Consider the following 25,963-nt stretch of genomic DNA (forward strand, 5'->3'; position numbering starts at 1 on the left):
TGCAACCAAGGCTTTTGTTTGCCTTTAACATGTTTTCTACTAACTCCCTGTTGTTGTCTACCTTGTTGTTTCTGATAAAATGTGTTGCTACTAACTGGAAGGATTTCCATGCCGTCTTTTCCTTGCCATGTAGTGCACGGTCAAATGCATCATCTCGAAGAGGTTCATGAATTTGAGGACCAACAAAGACACTTCCTTTATCTTAGCTTCACTTAACCTTGGAAATTGTCCACGGACGTACTTCAAAGCTGCTTTTGTTTTGTCCATGGCCTTGAGGAAGTTCTTCATGAGACCTAGCTTGATTTACAAGGGTGGTAACAAAATCTTCATTGACCTAACACGTGGTGGATGCTGACCACTTCTCCTCGCAGGTTCCAATGACTGTCAGAGTGGTCAGTCTCTCTTGACGTAGTGGGAATATATCGCACGACAATCTCTTTTGCAGAGAAAACAGCAGTAGTTTGTGTATCCAGTGTGCAAACCAGGTAAGAGACCAAGAACTTTCAAAGCTGACAATGGTGTTGGTCATAGTTTATGCACATCAAACGTTGTTTCATGTTTTCATAGGTTTCCTTCATACGGATTGCATGCCTACTGGCATTGATGGGAAAATAACGTTGCCATTATGCAGCAAAAACAGATTTAAGACTCATCTTTGATGAATCAATGAACAGTCTCCGCCGGCGAAGATTTGTTGCAAAAGTGTTGCAGCATATGTGTGGGGCCCACCTCTTGTCCTGATCTCTAATTTTGCAGCCAAAATAAAGGTGATAGGCCTTCTTAACGATGGTGGTTATACTGCGCTTTTGTGATGCAAAGGTCAGTTCACCACAAAGATGGCCGAAATTATATGCATTGTTCAAACAAGTAAGAGGCATCTCTGCTCATTTTAGTTAAACAGAAATGCGTCCCTTTGCAAAATCAAACACTGACAAATAAGAAAGCACGACACCGTATGATTTCTAAAGCTGATACAGGGTAATTTGTTCAGCAGAGTGATGTAAGCTTAGTTATGTTTGCATTATCTATGACGTCTAGGAATAACATGATGCAGATCATATAATGTATGATGCAATACCAGCTTCATATTACATCATTCATTGTTTTGCTTAAAAAGCAAGTGCTGTCCAAACCCAGTGATAGATTTATTCATAGATCTAGTCAAAGATGTAATTTAGTCATTTATGGTTTAAATTGAGATCCCTTCCCTTTATAACTCACTTATCCTCCGCCATTCCCAAGTCAATGGTCGTATATACTGACCCAGTATCATATCTTTAACACTAGAGCCAATCAACAATTTTGAGCATCATTTTCGTTCTCAGTGGCCCAGAGTTAATAAATTTTTACTACATTTATTTCGGAAGAATTTTGGCTGTAGACCAGTGTATCCTAAAACTGTACTTGCAGTGTAGCCTTTTTAAATTTTTTTTTTTTTATCAAACTGTGCATTGGGGAGAGATAATACACGTAATTGATCACGGTCAGTAAAAAAGAGAAGGATGGGCATTTGGTATATTCACATTTTCCCGTCAAGTCATAAAAGTAACCCTTGTTCGAAAAGTTCGATGACATCTTTTAGCATAATTTTGGAGGATGGCTTCATGTTTACAATCATGTCTTTCTAAATTTGCAGTAATATCCTTTATAATTTTCGGTTGTGTCTTATATTTGCCATATATTTATCTTGAAATTTCCTTTCTATATGTCGTATGAAAATCCCATTTCAGTATAATCAAAGCTATATCTTTATTTTTCATTTGAATATTTTATTTCCTTATCGGACATCGGTATAAGGTAGAAAGGCGTAAATCTTCAATGATATCACTTTCCTGTTGTTCAAATAGATGTTGTTGTGATGCTAAATGTATGCAAGAAAAATGTTAACAGAAATGAATTTAAGGACGGAGGGTATAGAAGCTGAGCATACTTTCGTGAAAAACATTCTGACACGTGGACAAGTTGAAACAAATACAAAAATAAGGCTTTCAATTTACTTCAATTTTAATTACTATCTTCAACGTACAATAGATAACGGCAAAAAAAAAAAAAAAAAAAAAAAAAAAAAAAAATGCCGATTTACCGCAACGTTTAAACTACGGCGTGGGGGTATTGTTGTTGTTTGCGGTGGCTCTCCACACATAATACATACCTCTGAGAGAGTGATTGGTGTTACGTAAAGTTGTTTTCATTTGCAACACGCACATGTTGGCATAGGTATATTCTACTTTCTTGTACTGTGTTTAAAAGTTCTGTACATATTGTACTTATGGAAACTAGACGATCTAAGCACAGAACTATACTAATATGGTTGCTATCATGTGCTCGAAAATTTAGTTTGCATTTGTCCAAAGTACACTAATGTTAGTAGTTATTAAATTAGGGAAAAGGAATGGTTCCAGAGTCTGTTCTAGTCTAGAGAGAGTTCAGGGTGGACATTTCCATGGCATTTGTCAAATCACTGATGTTTTGTTAATCAATACTTTTTTTTAAATAGAAGTTTTAATAGCACTTTTTTATTGATCACAAATCATGGTAATTTTAAATGTGAAGGATTTGTACCTTTACACTACAAATGGCGCGAGGAAAAAAAAAAACACTCTCTACCAACACTTTGGAGACTTGGAGATTTGCGAAAACTGTAAGGATGATTCTGATATCTTAGATTAAAAGTGTCATATATATAGTTTACAAGGTACAACTTTTACAGATGATACAATCTGATATATTACAAGAGGGTTATGAACATCTTACAAATTTTCAAGTTCTGGAGAAGTTTGTATTCTATTCAACAGCAACATTGAGTATGATATAAAAGAAAGTAAAAGGGATCATTTCGGTACTTTGATTGCAATATATACTAAAATTGGTGAAAGGAACCTCTCGTTAATTAATATATATAAGGGCTAAATAGTGACTGACAGAATTTTACGGGAACATAAATGATATCCTATATGAATACGAAAATAAGTTTACTGTCATATGTGGGGATTTTAACTTTCAAAATCCAGAATTAGATTCATAGAAATATAAATAACCCCAATGCTAAGAATGGATTATTAAGTATAAAAGAATATTTTGGTCTCGAGATCAATTTATAGCATGAAATGCGAGATTCACGATATGCATATGGTGAAAAAAATTCCTCTAAGCAAACTATATTGAATTTCTTTCCTGTGTCTGAATCTCTTATGCTGAACGTAAGAAAAGTGTCAAATGAACAAAGTTAAAGGTCTGACCGCTCCATGATAATACTGCATTTAAATTCAAATAATTCCATAAGAAGTAACGGTTTGTGGTAGTTTATAACAATTTGCTGGTTGATACAAATATATTAATGCAAATCAAAACTTGAATGAAGAGAATACAATTACAATATACTTCAAATAATTATGGGGAAATTGCAAAAGTATTAAATTCAGACCTAAGACTTACAATATCAAATCCATAAAGATTGTTCATGGACTTTCGTGGAATATTTTTTCTCCTGTGCTTCATATAAACAGAATCATAAATTCATATGGAGAATTAACATGCAAAACAAACAAAGTCCTTAGAAAATGATTCAATGGAACCTTATAATTTAGAAATATTGGAGTCTTAAAAGAGCTTTAGAGTATGAGAAAATCGTTTGGGAAATAATATTAGATCCAGAGTAAAATGGATAGAAGAGGGCAAGAAACTAATAAGATAATTTCGCCATAAAAAAGAAACTCTGTGTATAAAATAATTACAAAATTAATTAAACATGAAAATGAAATTATTACAAATCATTTTGATATTCTGTGGTAAGTATCATAGCGAGGATAAAGAGGTAGAATATTTCGAATTAGAGGTTGCCATCCCAAAAATTATAAATCCCCAGGCTTAAACATGAGCAATCTTTGAGATCACAAGACAAAGTTACCCAAACCGAAGCACTGGGATGGTTGCAACATATGCAAAAATAGCAAAAGCCCAGGATCAGATGGTTTCACAACTGGACTTTTAAAAATATTTTGGATTGACATTGGGGAATTTGTAGATAGTACAAATTAAAAAAGCATATGAAACTAGATCATTCTCAACTGTTTTGCGGCAAGGCACAATGCCCGAGGTGGATAAACCAAAGAGTTACCGGAGAAATTAACATACAGTTTCACTACAAACTAGCGTTAGGATGTATTGTGAAAAGAATTAGGGCAGTCTTGAATGAACCAATATCAGACGGACAAACTGGTTTTGTAAAAGAAATTTTTATTGGCTTAAAGACAAGGATTGCGTATGATATAACGCACATTACAGAAGAGTTATAAATTTCGTGTATACTACTATTATTAATCATTTCACGGAAAGTTGATAATGATGATCTAACTTTCTTTCAGTTTTCACCAGGTTTAAGACACTGGGCTAAAACATTTTATTATAAGATCACATCGGTAGTGTTACAAGATGGCTTTCTATTGGAGTTTTTCAGAGGATGTGGACATAGTAATCCAATATCTCGTCTTATTGCGTGCTGAACTATTGTGTATACTATTAAAGAATAAAAGATCTATATAAGGTATCACGCTGAAGGAAATATAATATTTACTATCACAATTTGTGGATAATACTACTTTAATTCTTGATGGCATTTTTAAATCTCTGGAATCATCTATTAAAGTAATAAATCTTTTCAGGACAGAAACTTAATATTGTCAACATACGGGCGGTTTTGATAGGAAGCAAGAAGTACAGTGCAGAACGATTTCATCATAGTTTAAAATTAATGTGGGTGACTGAATTTACATCATGTTCATTTTGAAAACAAAATAGAAATGATTAAAATTTGTTTAAACCATTGAGATAAGAGTGTATAAAGGTCAAAAGTATACCTAGGTAAAAGATAGGTCATGCATGAAACGTTTACACAAGGTGGCTTGGCAATGATAGGCGTTGATAAAGTTGTATTAGCTTTGAAAATATCACGGATTTGTAAAGTTCTGTCTAATAGAACATTTGTCAATTCGTTTGAGTATGAAATACGTATTAATATGGAAACTGTTAATAGAGACAAATATACCCCAGACAGGAGATCTTATGAAACCAAATTTGTTGATGAACTCATAAGGGTGAACATCGTACCAGTTTTCTATTAAAAATAGTTTGAACGTAATGCAATCTAGGTTGGTGATATGCTTACAGATCTGGGAACTGTTGTTGATTTTCATTGTATTAAAGCTGACTATTATTTCAACACGAATTTCCATTTCAAGGTATAATAATAATAATAATAATAATAATAATAATAATAATAATAAAATAACAATAATAATAATAATGAATAACAATAATAATAATAATGAGGACTTTGTATAGCGCCTAATCTTTAGAAGCTCTAAGCGCTTTACAACATTAGACATCAACTATAAGATAAAAAACATAATGATATGATTACAAAAACAAACACAATGAAATTAGAAAACATAAAAAAAAATGCTGAGAATATTTAATTTAGGAAACATTATTAGGTCTTTAAGTTTGTTCTTGCAGTCGAAATAAGTGAGTTTTGAGAGCACTCTTGAATAGGGTCACTGTGTCTTTGTGTCTAAGTTCAGTGGGCAATGCATTCCACGTTGCTGGGCCGTGGTATGCAAAAGAACGCTGTCCATAATTCAATGTGTAAATTTCGTATCTAAAATTTCAAGTTAGATGTAACAAGACCAGTTAGACCATTTATCCCTTTCCATTTGGAAACTGTATTTCAAAATAATAAAGGGCGTAAAGACCTTCACAAAACACTTTTGAAAAATTATGTAACACATACTAGTGAAAAGAAATGAAATCAAAGTTTCAGTTTGAATATGGATATATAGCCTAATATTTACGCCAATGCTTTTGCAATAATAAGTTCAAAATCACATTGGTTTCGATTTCGTGTTACTGACAGAATTTTACCACTTAATTCATTTTCGTATAAAATAAAATTGTTTGATACTGATAAATGTATATTTTGTAAAAATATCCAGGAAACAATACTGCATTTGTATTGCGAATGTAATGTGATAAACCTAATATAGAATGATGTATTCCACTGGGTTCGGAGTAAAGTGAACATTGATATTATGCCAAAAACAAAATCTAATATGAGGAGACGCAAGTACAGGTGGTGTATATGAGCAATAGATCGGCAGTATTGTTAAAAAAGAGCGCGTGTATTCTCAGAATTTAAATTTAAAATGTTCTCTGATATTATAGATTGTTGTTGTCAAGTAAAATCCCATCATTTTAACATAATCTACAAATGCGTCCGGCACAGACCCCCTATTAAACCTTTTTTGCTAGATCTTGTCACTGTACATCATAAAATTGTATTTGGATATTTCAACACTTTTTTCCAACAATGGATTGATGCTCAGCAACTTTATCTTTCCTCTATATCTTCAGGTCTTTTCTGGATGTAAAGGAAATCATTTGGAATCTTGATGTGTTCCAAAAAGTGAATAATTATTTTTAGAAAATCTCTGCAGATTTTAACGAAAGTTTCACTTCCGTTGGGGACCTTTGTTGCTTTCATAACCGGCATAAAATACTCTGGTACCTTCTTGTTCTCTTCAAGGAGAGTCCAAAGTCTCTTGTAAATAAGCAGAGCCCATGCCACTGCTTCAGTGATATTATTAGGATTCTCAGCTTGCTGTGTGGCTTCTGTAAAGTGGATTACAGAGTCGTTCCACGTGTCAGGAGTTAGGTCATAATCGTTAAACTTAACTAGAATACCCTGACTGTCCAATTCATGGAATAGTCCAGTTTTAATAACGAAACTCGTGAAACATTCGTCCACATATACACTAGAATACATGTTATTGAACTCCAAGACCCGGTAGGATAGCTGTGGGCACATAATCTGAATACTTTTAGCAATCTTGTATCCATTTCTAATGTTTGTTGGTAAAAATTGAATCGTAGCATGCTCTAGTTGTGACATTGATAACTTGAAGTGCGAGTCGTCTTGTACGGAGGAGGAGCATTGTTCCTCAGAATAATCGACAATATCCCAAACTAAATCATTGAAAAAATGAGTCGAGTCTTTCATCACCAGGTAACAACCAGCTGTCATCGCTGTTTGTTTGTCCACAATCCTTAGATTAGAATTTATATGTGCGGTTTGCCATTCGTTGAAACGGAAGACTGGAACAATGTCCACCTTTATCAATTGTCTCTTTAGAAATGGCCCATACCAAACTAATGACAATTGACCAATATTGACGCATTCACCACTCGAATTTGTTGTGCCCCACCAAGAGTAAATGTGGCTATCGTCCGATGCATCCTTCAACTGTAAACAAGTCTCTAAATGTTTGTGAAAAGTTAAACTGGTAATTGTGCGCTTTAAAAATCCTTCATTGTCAACCAGATCTTCGAGTCCACATTTTAAGAACTCCTCTTGACTCAAGACTTTGAGTTTGGCATATCCGATAAGTTGTTGGTCCTCCACCACTTCAACAATTTGTCGGATTTTAAACAAATCGAAAACAATGTCCATTTCATCGGGGCTTCCTATTTTTGTTCCTTCCGATACACTTCCACCTATGATAATTTGAGACTGAAATAGTGGATTTTGCCTTCCCATCCGATCTGCTACATTTTTGAAAAGCTGATATATTTCTTTCTTTATGCTCACAGTATCCCTTGCTGTACATATCATTTGTTCCCTATTAGTCTCAAGAGATGGAATTGCATTTTGGAGAATAAATTTGGTATTATGGATACACACTGGATATCGCTCGAGCCATTTGTCAATGTCTGTGTCTTTGACAACCTCTTTTTCTTCTATGCCTCTAGAGTTCCCACTGTACGTCTTATAACAGCAAAGGGGATAAAACGAACCAAACCGGATGTCTGAAACTCCTACAATACATTCATCATCAAGTAACTGATCCACAATAAAGAGGTTTTCAAATACCTTTCGGTCACCTTCTATACGGGCTAGGTCCTTTGCTGTTCTTCCATATTTGTCCTTAATGTCCACTGAGGCACCATGTAGAAGGAGATGATTAATTGCCGTGTAGTTTTTCATGTGGACGGCATGGTGCAAAGGAGTGGAGCCATGTTTGTCTTGAATATCTACATTAGCGCCATTTTTTATCAGAATGTCCAATATTCTCTGAACAAAAATGTGTTCATCATTCGTTATGTTGTGGGTAATGATGTGCAGTGGTGATAGATGGAATTTGTCAGGGATATTCACGTCACAATGGAACTTCATTAATTCCTCAATAAGAACATAATTGCTAAACTCAGCTGAAATATGAAGTAACGTTCGTCCATACATATCACCTCTATTTATATTTACAATCTTTGGAAGGAGCAGGAGTAATGCTTTTCTGTAGGAATCCATGAACGTGGTGTGACCTGGTTTGTAATATCTCTGTGAGATGAAAGCCACTGGCGAACCTTCTCTATTACTTACAGCATTCACATCGACTCCATATTGTAACAGATGATTCAAGAAATGTATGCACCATTCGGGTACACCATTGTCAAGTAACTTTTCCATGCACCAGTGAAAATGTTGGCACCAAACATGAAGCGGAGACAAACTAGTCCTAGAGTTAACCAAATTCATATCAGCACCGTGCTCATACAGGAGTTCCAGTTTCTCAAAATAGCTACTACCCATTGATTCATAGCCTTCTTCAATGTTGGAGTTCCTGATTGACTTCATGTATGTTTCAGACTTGAAAGCAGCCTCCATGTCCTCCCAGGCGCGATAGATGAGTTCATGCAATACGGGTGAACCTTTAGCATCCAGGGCGTCAGGGTCAGCGCCCCAGGAGAGTAAAATTTTAACCACCAATGGATCAACTTGTCCATCCATAGACATGTGGAGAGCAGTTCCGCAGATGGAATCGTCCTCTTCTATATTGACTGTGTTTATCTCTCCTTCTTTCAGTGTGCCTTTCAGTAACTGTAGTACATCGAGCTTGCTGTTTAAACATGCAAAATGAAGAGCCATATCTCCGTAGGAACTCCGTGACAGGGCAGTAAATCCCTCTGTGATCTTTGCTTTCACTTTCTCTAAGTCATTCTCAAGTATAGCTTCGAAAAAGTCGTCTACATGACAGTCTTCATCTTCTTCAGTATCTTCATTGTCTGGGTCAGACTCAACCAACGAGGTCGCCATTTTAGTTAGTGAATATAAATGCAGTCTTATAACACCGTACAGTACGGTACGTTTTCACAAGGCATAAAACATAACAAAGCAAACTCTAAAAATAGTAGTACCGGTTTAATTGTGTAGGCAGATTTATACAGTAACTCAACACCAAACAATGTCGAGCTTTGTAGACTGAATAATGATATGGCTCGCTGGACATAAATAGTGGCGGAATTCAATTCACCCTCTGTGCTTATGCATAAATCTAATCAAAACATGTTCATAGTATTTTATACTTCTGCAAGGACAACGTTAGACATGCGCAATAGTATAGGTTTGCTGCGGTATATTTTCCATTGGTACGTATTTCCACATTGTTTGACAGTATCGGTACTTAATGGATGTAGGGAAATTCCCGAAGATTCTTGCAATGAATTTTATATTAACAGAGTACTTTCATTTTCATGACAAGAGAATCAAAGTGTCATTGGTATACAAAACAGTTGCGTTTGCTAATTTTGAATATTAGAAATAGAATTATATTAATGATCCTTTAATGAGATGTTTAACATACATCACTTATGACAATGTGCAGGCCACATTAGATATTGTAAGGGTATTCTGGTTGAATGCTGGTCGCATTATATATTGTAAGGGTATTCGGGTTGAATGCTGGCCACATTATATATTGTAAGGGTATTCGGGTTGAATGCTGGCCACATTAGATATTGTAAGGGTATTCGGGTTGAATGCTGGCCACATTAGATATTGTAAGGGTATTCGGGTTGAATGCTGGCCACATTAGATATTGTAAGGGTATTCAGGTTGAATGCTGGCCACATTAGATATTGTAAGGGTATTCGGGTTGAATGCTGGCCACATTATATATTGCAAGGGTATTCGGGTTGAATGCTGGCCACATTATATATTGTAAGGGTATTCGGGTTGGATGCTGGCCACATTAGATATTGTAAGGGTATTCGGGTTGAATGCTGGCCACATTAGATATTGTAAGGGTATTCGGGTTGGATAGAACGTTCGGAAAAATTCTGAATTACAAAATTTTTATATTTTACTTATTTACTAGCGTACGTTAATGTGTTGAATACAGATATTCCTTTACTTTGAATCATCCTAATATTTTCAGGAGAGCAGCTGTTTTCTGTTTGAATTTTACGTAATTTCCACCATATATTTAATCGTTTGTTAAGTATGTATGTTTTGCGTTAACGTTCTGATAAATATCTTGCCCATGTGTTGTGTCTCACACAAAGCTTCTCTATCACATCAACAGAATAGCTAGTAAATTGTAGGCTTCCGTGTCGATACTTCATATATATATATATATATATATATATATATATATATATATATATATATATATATATATATATATATATCAACAAGCTCTCTCATTTAAGCAGTTTCTAGTGGATGGCTAATCATGCCACTTTAGTTACAGTATTTAGATTGCAACTTATACAACAATTAACATCCACTTAGCAAATACATCTACTATAAGGAACTGACCTTTTAACGAGGGGTTGGGGGATCGATTTCCTTCTGAACTGACATATTTTGCTTTATTTTGTCTCAAGATATATTTTGCAATTAATACAATGGATATAATTCGGTGTTAGTTTGATATAAATCAGAGGATGATATCTTTCCACCTATTGACAGACAGAACCTTTTCTTTTCAAAAATGGGCCAGGCCTTTATCCTAGAACATTACATTATTAGTCCTTAATATAAATACTGTATACCCTGACACATATCGCGGTATGTTTAGAAATACCACAGTATACCCTGACACGTATCGCGGTATGTTTAGAAATACCACAGTATACCCTGACACGTATCGCGGTATGTTTAGAAATACCACAGTATACCCTGACACGTATAGCGGTATGTTTAGAAATACCACAGTATACCCTGACACGTATCGCGGTATGTTTAGAAATACCACAGTATACCCTGACACGTATCGCGGTATGTTTAGAAATACCACGGTATACCCGGGACAAATTGTTTTGACGTATCCAGCTCAAGAAAATATGGAGAAATGGATCAACAGTGTTACTGATACTCGTTAAATACAGGAATAACATTAATTACCAAGAAAAGGAATGGGGTGGGAGTTGATCAATACTATGGGGTTGGTAGAATTTGAGATTTTTTTTTTTTGAATACCAGAAGCTTTGTGGTATTGAAAAAGTTATGCATTCACAGAAACACAAATTACTAATTCTGAATATGATGGCAGCCGATAATCAAGCCAGGTGTCTTTTTTTAAAAGCAACATGCGTACTTTCTTTCTATTGCTTGCTTTACTGTCGCCCCAGTGTCTGCATACTAAACATATGAACATAAGAAAAGCACCAAAAATATTATATAAGACCTGAAAGGAATAAATTATGTAAAGATGTGCCTAGGTACGTTTTGCACAAAAATAATTATTAGAACATACATATATGCATACATGCATACATAGATACATACATACATACATACATACATACATACATACATACATACATACATACATACATACATGAGGATACTGACGGGGGGGGGGGCGTGCTCTTGGAGGCCTGAACACAAGAAAGTGTCATAGATTTCCTAGGCCGGAGGGGTGTCACGTTTTGTAAGAAAATGTGTTAACAATTCCTGCTCATGTTTATAAATGTCTTCTGATAGAATTCATACTTCAAAATACATTGGGTAATGTTAATACATGTTATATAATATTACGACTTTAGACTGATTCTGAAACAAAGAAAAATACCCGTCCGTGAATAAGCTCTTGCGTTAACTTCAAATTCACGGTCACTTCCTTTGAAGAAACATGCTGCAGGGCGAGCAACTATGTTTGCAATTAGCAGTGATGTCACCGGTCCACTTAGGACTGGAGGCCGGAAACCCGACATTGTCAAGCCTCAGTGATACCACCACAGACTGTTTTCAAGAGACTATCGTTATCCAATCAGAACTAAGATAGTTGAATTTTTTGACGTGTTTCTAACGTAGCCCGACATTATTCTGTTTAATCCATTGTGAAAGAGTCAGTGCACAGTGTTGCCACTCCTAGGTTTTTCCACCTAGATCTAGTTTTTTTTGGCACAATCTAGGTGTCTAGGTTTTTTATGTTATAATCTAGGTTTTTGTTTATCGAAATCATGATTTAATATTTTAACAACTGTAAAATAGCTTCATCGTTTTCATTTAGTAGTTTCGAACTGTACAAATGATAAATTTTGCGCAGCTTCAAATTATATAATATTATTCACCTACATTTTAAGTGTTTGGACTATGATTACGTCGGCTTTTTACTATTTTGGGCTTCTTTTACTTCTAAGCCATGGCAACCGACTGGTTTGGCATTTGGCGTGTGGGCCGTGTGGCAGTCTGGCAGTGGCCATTTTTATTTTAGTCAGAGAAGCGGACAAGCGGTTCAAGCGGAGTTTGTCATTTTGGCATTTGGTAAATTGGTACTTCAAAGTATTAATCTTATTATCTTATTTCTTTTATTAACTTACTCGGTTACCCAATGTCTACTATTACTGAATCAGATTCGGAATGCGGAGATTATGTGTGGGTGGTCCGGCGCCGAAAAAAAAGGCTTACTATAACCAAGCATTTAAAGATGAATGGTTGCAGGATCCAGAGCTGAAAGACTGGATTAAGCGTGACCCTAAGAACAAGTACGTGGTGTTCTGTAAAGTTTGTGATTCTAAACTCGTTAATGCAAACAAAAGCGGTCTAACTGCGCACAAAAGATCAACAAAGCACATGAAGAACTTTGAGTCGAAGAAGAACATGACCACATTGACTACTTTTGTAAAAAATCCAGTAAAAGACTTGGACCATAAAGTTGCTGTGGCTGAAGTTTTGTTTTCAGCTTTCATGGCAGAACACAATACGCCATTTACACATGCAGACCACCTTGTTTAATGCATGAAATCTATGTTTCCGGATAGCACCATAACGTCACGAATGGCCATGAAGCGAACCAAGACGTCATACGTGATTCAGGAGGGTATAGCATATCATCATCGTGCTGACAGTTTCTATCTGTCGCAATCAGCCATTTTCTGTTATTACTGATGAAAGCACTGATATTTCAGTTTCTCAGGTTTTGGCAATTTTAGTAAGACACTTTCACGCAAGTCAGGGTAGAATTGTCGACTCTTTGCTCGACATGATTGAAGTAGATGATGCCACAGGCCTTGGGCTATACACATCTTTCAAGACACTTTTGGAAAAGAAGGAAATTCCTATGAAAAACATCATTGGTTTTGCAAGTGACAACTGTGCTACGATGACCGGCGCTAAAAGTAGATTCCAAGCCCATTTGCTGAAAAATATTCCAAATGTTTTCCTTATGGGATGTGTGCCACTCTTTTGCACTGTGTGCAAACCATGCAACAACTCAGCTGCCATCGTGGTTGGAAGCATTTATAAAAAACGTGTGCTTTTATTTTTCGCGTAGCAGCAAGCGCAACCACAATTTTTAATACAAGAGATAGTGAAAACGGAATCACACCAAATTTTGAAATTATGCGAAACACGATGTCTGTCTCGTGAACAGGCTATCAATAGCATTTCAGAGCAATGGGATGCTCTGTTGCTTTACTTCCAGTCAGAAAGCTCGATTGATAGAGTTGATGGAACCAGTCAGATCTACCAAACCATGCATACTCCTGGCACAAAGCATATGCTACTTTTTCTGAGTTTCATCCTACGTAAAGTTAACATTATGAATTTAGAGTTTCAGTCAGAACATTTTAGACTGCACTGACTGCACTGTAGTATTTGTGATGAATATCGATCAATACTTGGAATGTTCATAAAAGAAAATGTCATCGGCTCAAGACAGCTATCTGACATTGACCCACTTGACGCAAATTTGTACAAAACACTCAGTTCTGTGGATGTCGGGGAAGATGCACTGCGCAGCTGATCAAACAGCCGCTAGGAGATAAAGAACCTCAGTTTCGGAGTGATGTAAAATTTCTAAAAGAACTATGTATTCAGATACGTAGCCGATTTCCTCTCTCACAGGACAGTGTTCTTTCCAAACTGAAACTCCTTGATCCCAAATCTGTAACAGACATACCATCAGGAACAGACAGACCGTCAATAGTTCCTCTCGCTTTGTACTTTCCACAATTGGCACCAGAAGAAGTTCTAGATGAACTTGAAGAACAGTGGAGGACACTCCACTTTGCTCGAGAAAGTATCAGTCATTTGGTTGGCTTGGAACCACCGTTTTTCTGGAATGGTCTGAGGCAAGTTCTGGATGGTAACCAGCAACAAAAATTTGGACTTCTATCTGACATCATGTGTAAGCTGCTGGCGTTACCACACTCTTCAGCATGTGCTGAACGAATTTTTTCTCAACTGAATTTCATAAAGACAAAGCAGACAAATAGGCTACATTGTGACACTGTAGCCAACAGGCTGATAGCAAAAGAGGCCATCAGATATCAAGGTGCTTGCTGCTACAATTGGAAACCATCAGAGCTTGTCATCGAGGACGTTAAAGAAGGACGGTGTCTCAAACGATATTGCGAGAAACTGAAAAAATACAAACAGGAAAATCAAGATGACTTTGCTGACTTGAGTGAGGACGAGTCTTTTTAAAATATCTGTCTACAAGGAATTTACTGTGTTCAGGTATGTGACTCATTTTTTGGATGCTTGCATTGTTTTGCATTTATCTACATGGCTAAGAATGGCTGCTGGCAAATGTGTATTATGCTGCTAAGTGCTAAAATTTGCTATTATATTAGTCTTATTAATGCATTTTGTAGGCCTAATAATATCATGTACTATGTATTATTACACAACAGTCTACAGGATTTAAAACAATTTATTATGTATACGTGTATGGCATACCCAATTAAACGTGTGACGCATCTAGGTTTTTTCTAGGTTTTTTTTTGGTGAATGGTCAAGGTTTCTCCAAAAAGTTAGAGTGGCAACGCTGTCAGTGCACATCTGGATATTGGCGAGAGCAGTACGTAGGGAAGTTAGAGTCCTTCTTGAGAAGTACAGTCTGCTGTTTTATCGTCTGAAAATGGCAAGGACAAAGCAAACTTGGATTACATAATAGCAAACAAGAGCAAGACCATAGAGTAAGATAATAGATATAGATTGTAGCCTGTATACTTTCTAATCTTATCTTATTCATTTCCTTTTTTTCACTTTTTCTTCTTTTTTTTTCTTTCTTCCTTCTTTCTTTTTGCATCTCTTCACTCTTCATATTACATTTATTATTTGGATTTCTCGTTTATAACGGAGAACCCCTGTGTTTTTGATGACTTGCTCCTGCATATGTGTGTAACTATTCAAAGTGAATATTGAATTTATCTGTTGTATGGATAAACTACCATTGTATAACTGTTTGCAATTCAAAGCTTTTTTCTTATTCCTTACATAAATGTGTGGGGAATTAAGATATTTATATCAACAGTGACGGTGACTATAAAAACTTAACATTTGACCACTTCAGTCTCGACTGAACATTGACTCAATATATATATATTAGTGACACAGTGGTGTGGGACCTGTAACGTGAATACAACTCAGACCTAAGGCTTCCAAAGTGAGTACGTATTTTAATAGGCATACGCACCAAGGACAATTAGTTGCAGTACATGAAGAGGGATGCCAAATTATAGATTTTGGAAACGCAGATGCGACCCCCAGGCAGGGAGAAATCTTGGCAGTGCTGAATAATATAATTGACATTGGAAAAACAGACGCCCTCCAAAATGCGGGTTACAACAGATTCTGCCTATACCCCAGGGATAGGAAAAAGAAGTTGCTAGAAATGGGAACCCTGGAAATCAAAGGGAAAATAGCAACGATTGAAGATGCCCCACCTTTCTTTAGGTACATAGAACAGAAGACGACAGAAGTACATATCATGGGGCTACCATTGGAAATAAGTACAGAAGAAGTAGTGAAGAAAGCCCAAAACAAATTTAAAACACAAGTTAAAGCCCACAAAATGGCAACAGTGTGGGGCTTCGGCCCCATAAAGTCTGGGGTCAGGATTCTAATAATGCACAAAGAAGAGGCAAAAAAATTCCCCCATGCTTCTGTGTTATGGGATTCAGGCTGAAGTCATGGTATCGCGGCTGTGAATATGATAAAATATGTCCAATGTGCAACCAAATTGGACACGCCCCTAAAGACTGTAAAAATGAAAACAACAACAAGCAGAGGGACAGCTATGCAAGCAAGGTTGTACAAACACCGGAAGGCGAAGATAGAGAAAGACAAATAGAAGTCGAACCGGAAACCGCCAGAGAGAAAGAAGGAGCCCCCCCCCCATCTCGGATGTAGCTGCCTTAGCAGAAGAGACAAATATGAACTGGAACAAGTATATGAGCCCATATAAAACGGCACCAAATCAGACGCCTAACAAAAAGGGAAAGGAAATAACACTAACAAATAGGTACGGTGTTTTAAGAGAGGAAAACGAGGAAGAGAAAGAAAGAGAAGAGACAGATAGTGAAGAAGGGACAGATAGTGAGGGGGAAAGAGGGATGAGTATATCCGGAATGGTCCCCCTAGATTGCACGACGCAAATTACAAAACAAAAAGATTCAAAAACGGAAGGCAATGCCACCGACCACACCACCGAGTAATGAGAAGGGCCATGATGAACTAAATGATAACACTACAATAGGAAAAATATGGAAAAAGAAAAGGGAAACTCTTAAGGAAAGAGTGGAGGGAGGAGATACAGAGGACGAAAACAATGACAAAGGAACGGAGACAAGGACAGAGGATGAAAAGACAATGGACGAGGAAACGGTAGCAACAAATACAGAGGAACGATCGGTCCTAAATACGACTGATGAAATGGATACAGAAAATAGGACGGAGGACACGAATGACACAGAATACATGGACAAATCACAGACAATGGTAGAGAATAGATCAGGGGGAGACCCAGTTCCCCCAACCTAACCAAAATTATTTAATAGAATTTCTACTTAAACTTCAAAACAATTTCAATGCAAATTAAAATTTCGTCAAATTCTATCATAAAACTAACATACTGATAAACAATAAATTAAACAATAATAGATAAGTATAACCAGCGACAACCTGGGGTACAGACAAAAAAATGGAGGAAAAGAACTTCCGGATTTTGTCTATAAATACAAATGGAATTAATAAAGAAAAAGTTAGTAAACTTAGTACAATAACCAATTACGATATATTATTTATACAGGAAACGCATAATGGATTTAACAAGGAGCTAATAAAGCTATGTGAAGAGCAACTAGATGGAATTCTGCTTTTAAATGATTATGCAGGAAACGATGAGAGGGGTGGGGTAGCAATTGTTATAAAAAATAAAAGGGGAATTAAATGGGAGAAAAGAGAGGAAGTAAAATTTTTCAAAGGTAGACTATTGCATATATGTATTGGAGAAATAGAATTAGTAAATATATATGTCCCGGCGAATAAGTATAAAAAACAGGAATTTCTAGACAAATTAAATAAATATATTGAAAACTATAGTATGGAAAAACTAATAATGGGAGGGGATTTTAACTGGGTAGGGGATGAGATAGATAGAAAAAATCAACATCTTACAACGAATTATACACGCTTTAAACCAGAAATACATTTTTTTTTTAAATCATAAACTTACAGATATATATAGGCATCTAAATATGTTAAAAACAGAATTTACATATGAATACAAAAGAGGAGAGGGTAGCAGATTAGACAAATTTTATGGAACCCATTTTAACAAAAAGATTTAAAAAGAAGCAGGAATCGAAAATTTCAAAATTTCAGATCACAAACTTATATATTTGGAAGTGAAATCAATAAACTTAAAAAGATGGAGCAAAGGGAATTGGAAACTAAACTGTAAAATTTTAGAATCGCAGGATCTCACTAAAGAAATTCAAAATGAAATAAATAATTTTAAAATGAAAGGAAACATTGATATCCTTCAAGAGTGGGAAGATCTTAAAAAAACTTTTAAAAATATTGCTATTAAACATTCGCAAATACGCGCATATAGAAATAAAAAAGAAAAAGAAACTATTTTAGGAATTTTAAAAACTAATATAACAAAAGAAAGGGAAGAAATTTTAAAACAAAAACTGAATAAAATAAAAGAAGAAGAGACTAAAGGGAAGGAAATTAGGGCAGGGAAATATACACAGGTCTATAAAAAGCAGAAGGCCTATATAAGAGATAGGAATTAAGAAAAAGGGGGGGGATTATAGATACTTTTAAAATAGGAAATGAAATTATTACGGAAAAAATGAAATTTTAAACCATATACATAAATGCTACAGTGATTTGTACAACTCTCAGACAATAGAGGAAAAATATATAGATGAGTATTTGAATGGGATTAAATGCGAAACGATCTCATCAGAACATAAGGCCTTAAGTGATGACTTCGTTTCGCAAAGCGAGATTGAGGCAGTGATAAAGGACTTAACACAAGGGAAAGCACCAGGGAGAGATGAACTCACTGCAGAATTCTATCGTAAATTCTGTAGTGAGTTGTCGCCCATACTCGAATGGTTATACAATAATATACTTCTAAAAAATGACAAGATGACAAGTATGAGGGAGGGAATGATTACGCTTATATATAAGGGAAAGGGAGACAGGAATGACATAAAAAAACTGGAGGCCCATCTCCCTCCTAAATACCGATTATAAAATCTTGAGCAAAATTCTAGCTGAACGAGTAAAAAAAGATGGATAAAATAATTAACAAAAATCAAACATGTGGTGTCAAAGGGCGTGACATTCAAAATAATATTTTAAATATTAGAACAATTATTGATTATATAAACATTTCTGGACAGAGAGGGGCCATGGTACTTCCCGACCAGGAAAAAGCTTTTGATAGATTAGAACAAAACTATATAAAAAAAGTTTTAAAGAAATTCGGTTTTGGAAAATATCTCCAAAACTGGACTAAAATCCTGTACAATGGGATAACTTCAGTCGTACAGGTCAACGGAACTAATACAGAGGCAATTGAGATAGAAAGATCGGTGCGGCAAGGTTGCCCCCTATCCATGCTATTATACGTGATAGCAATAGAAATGCTTAACCTAAAGATAAGACAGAACGAAAACATTAAAGGCATTCAAATTCCCAATATAAAGGAAGAAATAAAAATGCTACAACACGCAGATGATTGTACTAACTTTATAAGGGATGCTATTTCATTCAATCACTTGATGAATGAATTTAACAATTTCGGTAAAGCATCAGGCTCCCAAATAAATCATGACAAAACTGAAATTCTAAAAATAGGAAACTGGAAGGGAAACCACTCTGGTTTCCCCCCAAACCAAATAAAGGGAACAGTCAAAGCATTAGGAATATTCTTTGGCTTAAATGAAGAAAAGGAAAACCTTAAACTCTTAAAAAATAAAATAACAGAAAGCACGGATATCTGGGCCCTAACGCCACTATGTCTTTTGGAACGGATTCAGGTTGCAAAAGCATACATGTATGCAAATTTTAATTATATAATGAAATCTATAGACCTAAAAAATGACATACTTAAAACATTAGATAACTCCATTATTGAATATATATGGGATTATAAAACACACTACGTAAAGAAAGAAACTATATATAAAGCTAGGGAAGGGGGGGGGGTCTATCTATTACACATCCTATTATACTGAAATACACTAATATTATAGATTTAAAATTTTAAAAGCAGTTCCCGATATGGCATGGGAAGCCATATACGTATATTGGTTTGGCTTGCTCATGAGACACAGAAAGGATATATATACAAATAATAAATTAAGTAGACTTTTAGAAACACAACGAAAATTTAGAGAAATTAGGGAAGTTTTAATTAAATATAGAGACAAAGTAGATTTATGGGGCATAGGAAAGGAAAAAACATACGGGTGGATTAGGGAAAATGCAACAGAAAAAGTAATGAGCCAAGTAGAGTTGGAAAATAGATACGTAAATTGGAAATTAGCATGGGGGAATTGAATTAAGTTAGGATCTTTAAAAATACAGAGCCTCTGCTTTAAATACATGCATAATGTGTGGTTAACAGGAGAGGTTGCAGTGCGGCGGCATATGATCAGAGTATCGCCTAAATGCCCACTGTGTAAAAAATATAACTTCAGTAAGACACATACAATACTACAGTGTGAACAAAGACAAACTAAAAGACAAAAAGTAATCGACGAGATTAGAAAGATAACTACTTATAAGACACAAAATCTGCTATACTTGGACGGGAATTTTGACAAAAAGACTTTATATACAGTGACGGATTACATAGTGGACACAATGAGATCATATGGACAAATAATAAAAATTGGGAAAGACTAACGGACGCTCCCCTGCCAGAACACTCTTTCCTTTCTATATAAAAAAAGAAAAAAATATTTCCTATACTAATTTTAAATACTTACTATTCTTCTACCTTGCTTTGCTTCCTTCCACTCTTTCATCAAAAATGTCTCGGAAATTTTGGCTAATAAATAAATACAAGATAACCTGCTCGAGATGAGAGAAATACACCATATAAATAAAGTATGGACCCCATCTCGAGCACAGTTACTTATCTCTGACATACGAGAGCGGTATTATATAACACACACCCAAACCACTAAGGTTTTAAACTTTTAGAGTAACACACCGCATTCTCGACAAAATTCAAAAAGAAAACAAAAATCCCATCAAGGGAGAAATAGAACAACTGGGTTATAAAGCTGATTTAGAGCTAAGTCCCAACACGTAAACAAATATAGCAAACAAAACAAATAGCACCAACATATAGCACTCATGGGACATAGGGGACCTGTAGCAAGGTCACTTAAAAAGAACTAAGGGAGGAAATCCGGAATAGGTGACAGAAACCTTATTCGGACGTACAACCTTATAGATAGATACACTAGGGCCAATTTTAGAAATACCCCGATCAAAATTTCTAAATTCAAACTTTGATTTTAAATTCTAAATTCCTTTAAAAACAATAACAGATACAACACATCTATGGGGGAAAACACAAACACATAAACAATTTCCTCTTTGGTTAAGTGGGGGGGGGGGGGCATCTGTCTGGTAGCCCCCCCCCCAAAAAAAAAAAGCAGTAGGGAAGTTAGAGGCACTAGACTGCGCTCCGAATGCCGAAGTTGTGCGCTCGTTAAAAGGGCATGAAGTTAATTCTTGAAACTAAGGACGAGATTGGAACAAAAGCTTCTGAGGTTGCCAGAATCTGTCTTACTTCCTAACTAGGTGTCGTAAGATTTATACGTTATTATGTTCATTTAATTTAGTAGAAATTTAATCATCCATGTATAGCTGAAATATCAACATGTCGTAATGTAGTGAAGAGCGAATTAGTAATATTCAAGATTAATGTATGTAGTTATTACGATAAAATCGAAGTGGTTGGTATAATCTGCTACGATGCTGCATCGTGGTGCATAACTGAATTTAATACTAGTATTAGAACTTGTACTTGGATGTATTTGAATATATAATTATGGATTGTGCATAGTTAAGCCTTGTTGGCCTTGAGCACATATAATTAGGCATTTATATTTGCATGTGTCTTTTACAATTGTAAGGTAGAAAGTGCGTATGAATATTGTTCATGATGATAGTTACTACAGTATATAGATAATTAGTGATATGTATGTATCGTAAGTCGTGATATTATTGTTGCTTTTATAGCCTTTATTATAGAACAAGCGTGTGTGGAATAATAGTTGTGAGTGTATGAGTTGACGTAATGATTTAATTGCCATCATGCTGATAAGAGATGTTTGAGAGGGTACTAATTCTCCTCTGTTCGAACAACGAGGCACAATTGCACGTCCCTCCTAAACCACAGAAGCTTTCCGGGTGGGAACGGACGTCACCCAATGATTAGAGAGGAGAAAACGTGGAGAGCACGTATAGATAGGCTGTTGTACGAGGAAGGAGGGCCGGAGACGGAACGAGGGTACCGGAAGTGCCTACAACAAGGGACTAGTGAATGGAAACGAGGGTACCGGAAGTTCCGACCAGGAGAGCCGGGAAAGGAATACAAGGGGGAAGTTACAGATGAGTAACATAGAAGGGAAACGGGAAGGAAACGCTCTCACCTTTAATTTCGTGGGATGAAATAATTAGCAATTTGAATAGGTCGTGTAGTGATTGGAAGAAAATGCATTGCGAAATGGTCCTGTAATTGTGGAAGACTGTGACATTGTTTATTAAATTGTTACACCTTTCACTTTATTAATTTTATATTTTAAGACCTAAATCGTTGGCTTTGCTTACTGGGGGCTCGGAACTATTTAACCTTTAAATTGTCCGTCCTTCTCCGGGCTTATTAATAAGCCCGAAGGGGCACATGAAAAGGGGCATGGGCTGCCAATCTAACCCTGAATAGATATAGAAAGATTGAAACAAAGAAATATTTTGTAGTTTCCTTAGCTTTATTACTTTTACATTTTCAAACATGCGAAACCGTCAACAGTTTTCAATCAATTATCGCTGTTATGTCCTGAATCATTTTATGGCAAAATCTATCAACTTCGTCGTATATTTTAGAGCCTTGTCACTGAAATATTTGTAAACGTGATGATATCCATCAGATTTACCCAACGTTGAACTGCAGAATCAGAAAGAAATACGTCACAGGTAATCCCACCAGGTGAAGAAAAAAAATTAGTCAATCAAAAATAATATTACAATATTTTGCGTGGGTACGTGGGAAAGCCTGCCAGTAGCTTCTCGTGGGTCGGTGGTTCTTCCCTGGGTTTTCCAGGGTTCTTCCTGCACCAGTTATACTGGCCGCCATGTATAGCCTATCTTGTGCTGAAAAATGGCGTTAAACCCTAGAACAACAACAACAATATTTTGTGGTGATTGTAAACAAACCAGTATAATAAAGTTTGTGCAAAAGATGTGTTCGGTCGAGATTAAAGTTGAATTACATAATGTATTCTACAATTAATCTCGTGATAACTTTTCTCCACATATGTATAACATCAATATATCATAACCAAATACAAATATCATCATCATCATTATATTAATAAGATATTGATTGTTAGATCAAGTTGTCAGCATAAAAAATCCGGATAATTACGAAACTCAAAAACACGGATTTTCTGATGCTGACAACAAGATGCAATCTAGCAATCAAGATCGAATTACTATGATAATGAGATATTTGCTATATATCAATCAGTATCGAATTAGTATGATAATGATATATTTGCTATATATCAATCAGTATCGAATTACTATGATAATGAGAAATTTGCTTTGTATCAATCAGTATCGAATTAGTATGATAATGATATATTTGCTATATATCAATCAGTATCGAATTACTGTGATAATGAGATATTTGCTATATATCAATCAGTATCGAATTACTGTGATAATGAGATATTTGCTATATATCAATCAGTATCGAATTACTATGATAATGAGATATTTGCTATATATCAATCAGTATCGAATTACTATGATAATGAGATATTTGCTATATATCAATCAGTATCGAATTACTATGATAATGAGATATTTGCTATATATCAATCAGTATCGAATTACTATGATAATGATATATTTGCTATATATCAATCAGTATCGAATTACTATGATAATGATATATTTGCTATATATCAATCAGTTTTGAATTAGTATGATAATGATATATTTGCTAAACGTATTAGTTTTCAGATAATTTAATTCAATCTCTATAATTAATTGAAAAACAAAAGAAATTGCTTAATATTTCAACGTTTTAGTACTAATGTCACCCTTAATCATTATCCGAACTATTCAGTGATTGTCAAATATATGCAGGAATAAGCAGTTTATGAATGACGCGCGTGAAACAACAGTCATTCATTTTCCCCATGATCACTATCAATAACACGGAAGATTTCAACAGCTTAATGACTCCGAAAGTCATATCGACATTGGGATTTTACCAAAATATTTCTTATGTCTAGTTGATCTCAATTGCCAGTGGTGCTGATCTGATATCCAGTATGGTCACCATGGCAGCCATCTTGAATGTTTTGGTATCGCTAGTCTTCCTGAGCAAATAATCATATCAGTGTTGGGGTTTCATCAAAATACTTCTTTTTGTGTCTTTGTGGTCTGAAATCAAAATTGCACTGATCTGACATCCAATATGACCGCCAAAACGGCCGTCTTGAAAATCTTATTTTTCATCGTCGTAGATAGGAAGTCATATCGACATCGAGTTTTTACCAAAGGATTTTTCTTTTCGGTTAATCTCATATATGATCTAATGTCCAGTATGACCAAAATGGATGCCATCTTGAAAATCGAATAATTACTACTTTTTTGAAAATAAAAATCATTTCGACATGCTATTTCATCGCCCTTAGTTAATTGTGATATCTAGGTGGTCTTGACTGAAAATGGTGCCAATGCGACCTCATATATATCTGTCATATTTTCAACCTTAAAATATATTTGACGCTACTCCTCCTAAATGGAAAGTCATATCGATGTGGGTTTTTTAAGGCAAGACTATTTATGGTGTCTAATTGGTTTGAATGGAAATAATGCCGAGCTGACATACAATATGGCAACCACTGCAGCCATCTTGAAAACTTGCTATCTCCACTCTTCCATAATTAATGGTCATATCGACATAGGATTTTCAGCAAAAGACTTCTTTTGAAATCTTGTTAGCTCTAAACAAACGTGTTCAACATGGCTGCAACGAGGCACATATTGAAAGTCGTGACATTAATTCTCCTGATTATATGGCCATACTGTTTTAACCAAAATTATTTTGATGGTGTCGTGTTTGTTCTAGATCAAATCAGTGCTAAACCTAAATCCACTATAACTGCCACAGCGACGAATTTAAAATTCTTATCGCTCAAGAATTTAGGCGACGGTTGGGGTTTGGGTTAGTTTGGTAAATACGTTCGGGGTAGGTATATGACGAATTAATTATCCTTAGTGTGTTGACCAATTTTTTCCTTTTTTCGTCATATTTCGGATATATATTGAACACATGCCGGAGATCTTCATCATCAACGCTCTTTGGACACTTTGCTCCAAATCCACGATTAGCCAGGACAGATTTCCCCATACTGCTTGCAATTAAGGTTTTTCCTGTATTGATTCGGTTAATGATCCGTTGATGATGCTTGATATTTGTTTTCGGTGCTTTGGTATTGCGATTCACTGTTTATTGAATCGAGTACAGCGTACGTCCTTTGAGGCATGTATCCCATTGTGTTTGTCATTTAGAGATTAGAGACAATTTTGTTGTGGTTATCATGCTGTACAGTTCAGGGACTCTGTAATCGATGTTGGTTAGTTCAAGTTCGCTTAGTACGTTCTTTGCTGCTTGATCGACCTTCTCGTTGCCTGGGATGTTTATATGTGATGGAACACACATGAATTCTACAATTTGGCCTTGTTTTTCCATGTTGTTAAGTATTAAGTAGGTTTCTTCAAGGACGTTTTCACGCCACTTTGAGTTGCCTGTTTTCAGTGTTTTAAGTACACTAAGTGAATCGCTTACTGTTAGTATTTTCTGAATTTTCTGTTGGTATGCTATCTTTACTGCTTCGAATATTGCCCAGAATGATGCTGTGTATATTGAGCATTTGTCTGAGAGTCGGCTTCCTATTTTGTTGTTTAGTTCCGGTATAGTGAGTGCTGCATCAGTTCTGACTGGGTTATTTGATTTGGACCCATCTTTATATATTTTGACAAAGTCTTTGTAATAGTTGTCTAATATAGTAAGGATCTTTGATCTTATTTCCAAAGGATGTTCTTCTTTGGATTGATTCTGCA

General features: G+C 35.6%; 1 protein-coding gene across 1 annotated transcript; it reads right to left on the minus strand.

Moving 5' to 3' along the window:
* Positions 1–2,494: 2,494 nt before the first annotated feature.
* Positions 2,495–9,563, minus strand: LOC149771292 (uncharacterized). The gene has a single exon (XM_089948654.1). It carries the CDS (start codon positions 9,143–9,145, stop codon positions 6,386–6,388), a length of 2,760 nt encoding a protein of 919 aa, XP_089804780.1. The 5' UTR covers positions 9,146–9,563; the 3' UTR covers positions 2,495–6,385.
* Between the last annotated feature and the right edge of the window lie 16,400 nt (positions 9,564–25,963).

The sequence above is a fragment of the Sinohyriopsis cumingii genome, unplaced genomic scaffold (assembly GCF_028554795.1).
Source record: "Sinohyriopsis cumingii isolate HCF-2022 unplaced genomic scaffold, ASM2855479v2 utg001993l, whole genome shotgun sequence".
Taxonomy (NCBI): domain Eukaryota; kingdom Metazoa; phylum Mollusca; class Bivalvia; order Unionida; family Unionidae; genus Sinohyriopsis; species Sinohyriopsis cumingii.

Excerpts from the sequence above, each read along its gene's own strand:
- LOC149771292 (XM_089948654.1), bottom strand. The coding sequence starts at position 9,145 with ATGGCGACCTCGTTGGTTGAGTCTGACCCAGACAATGAAGATACTGAA.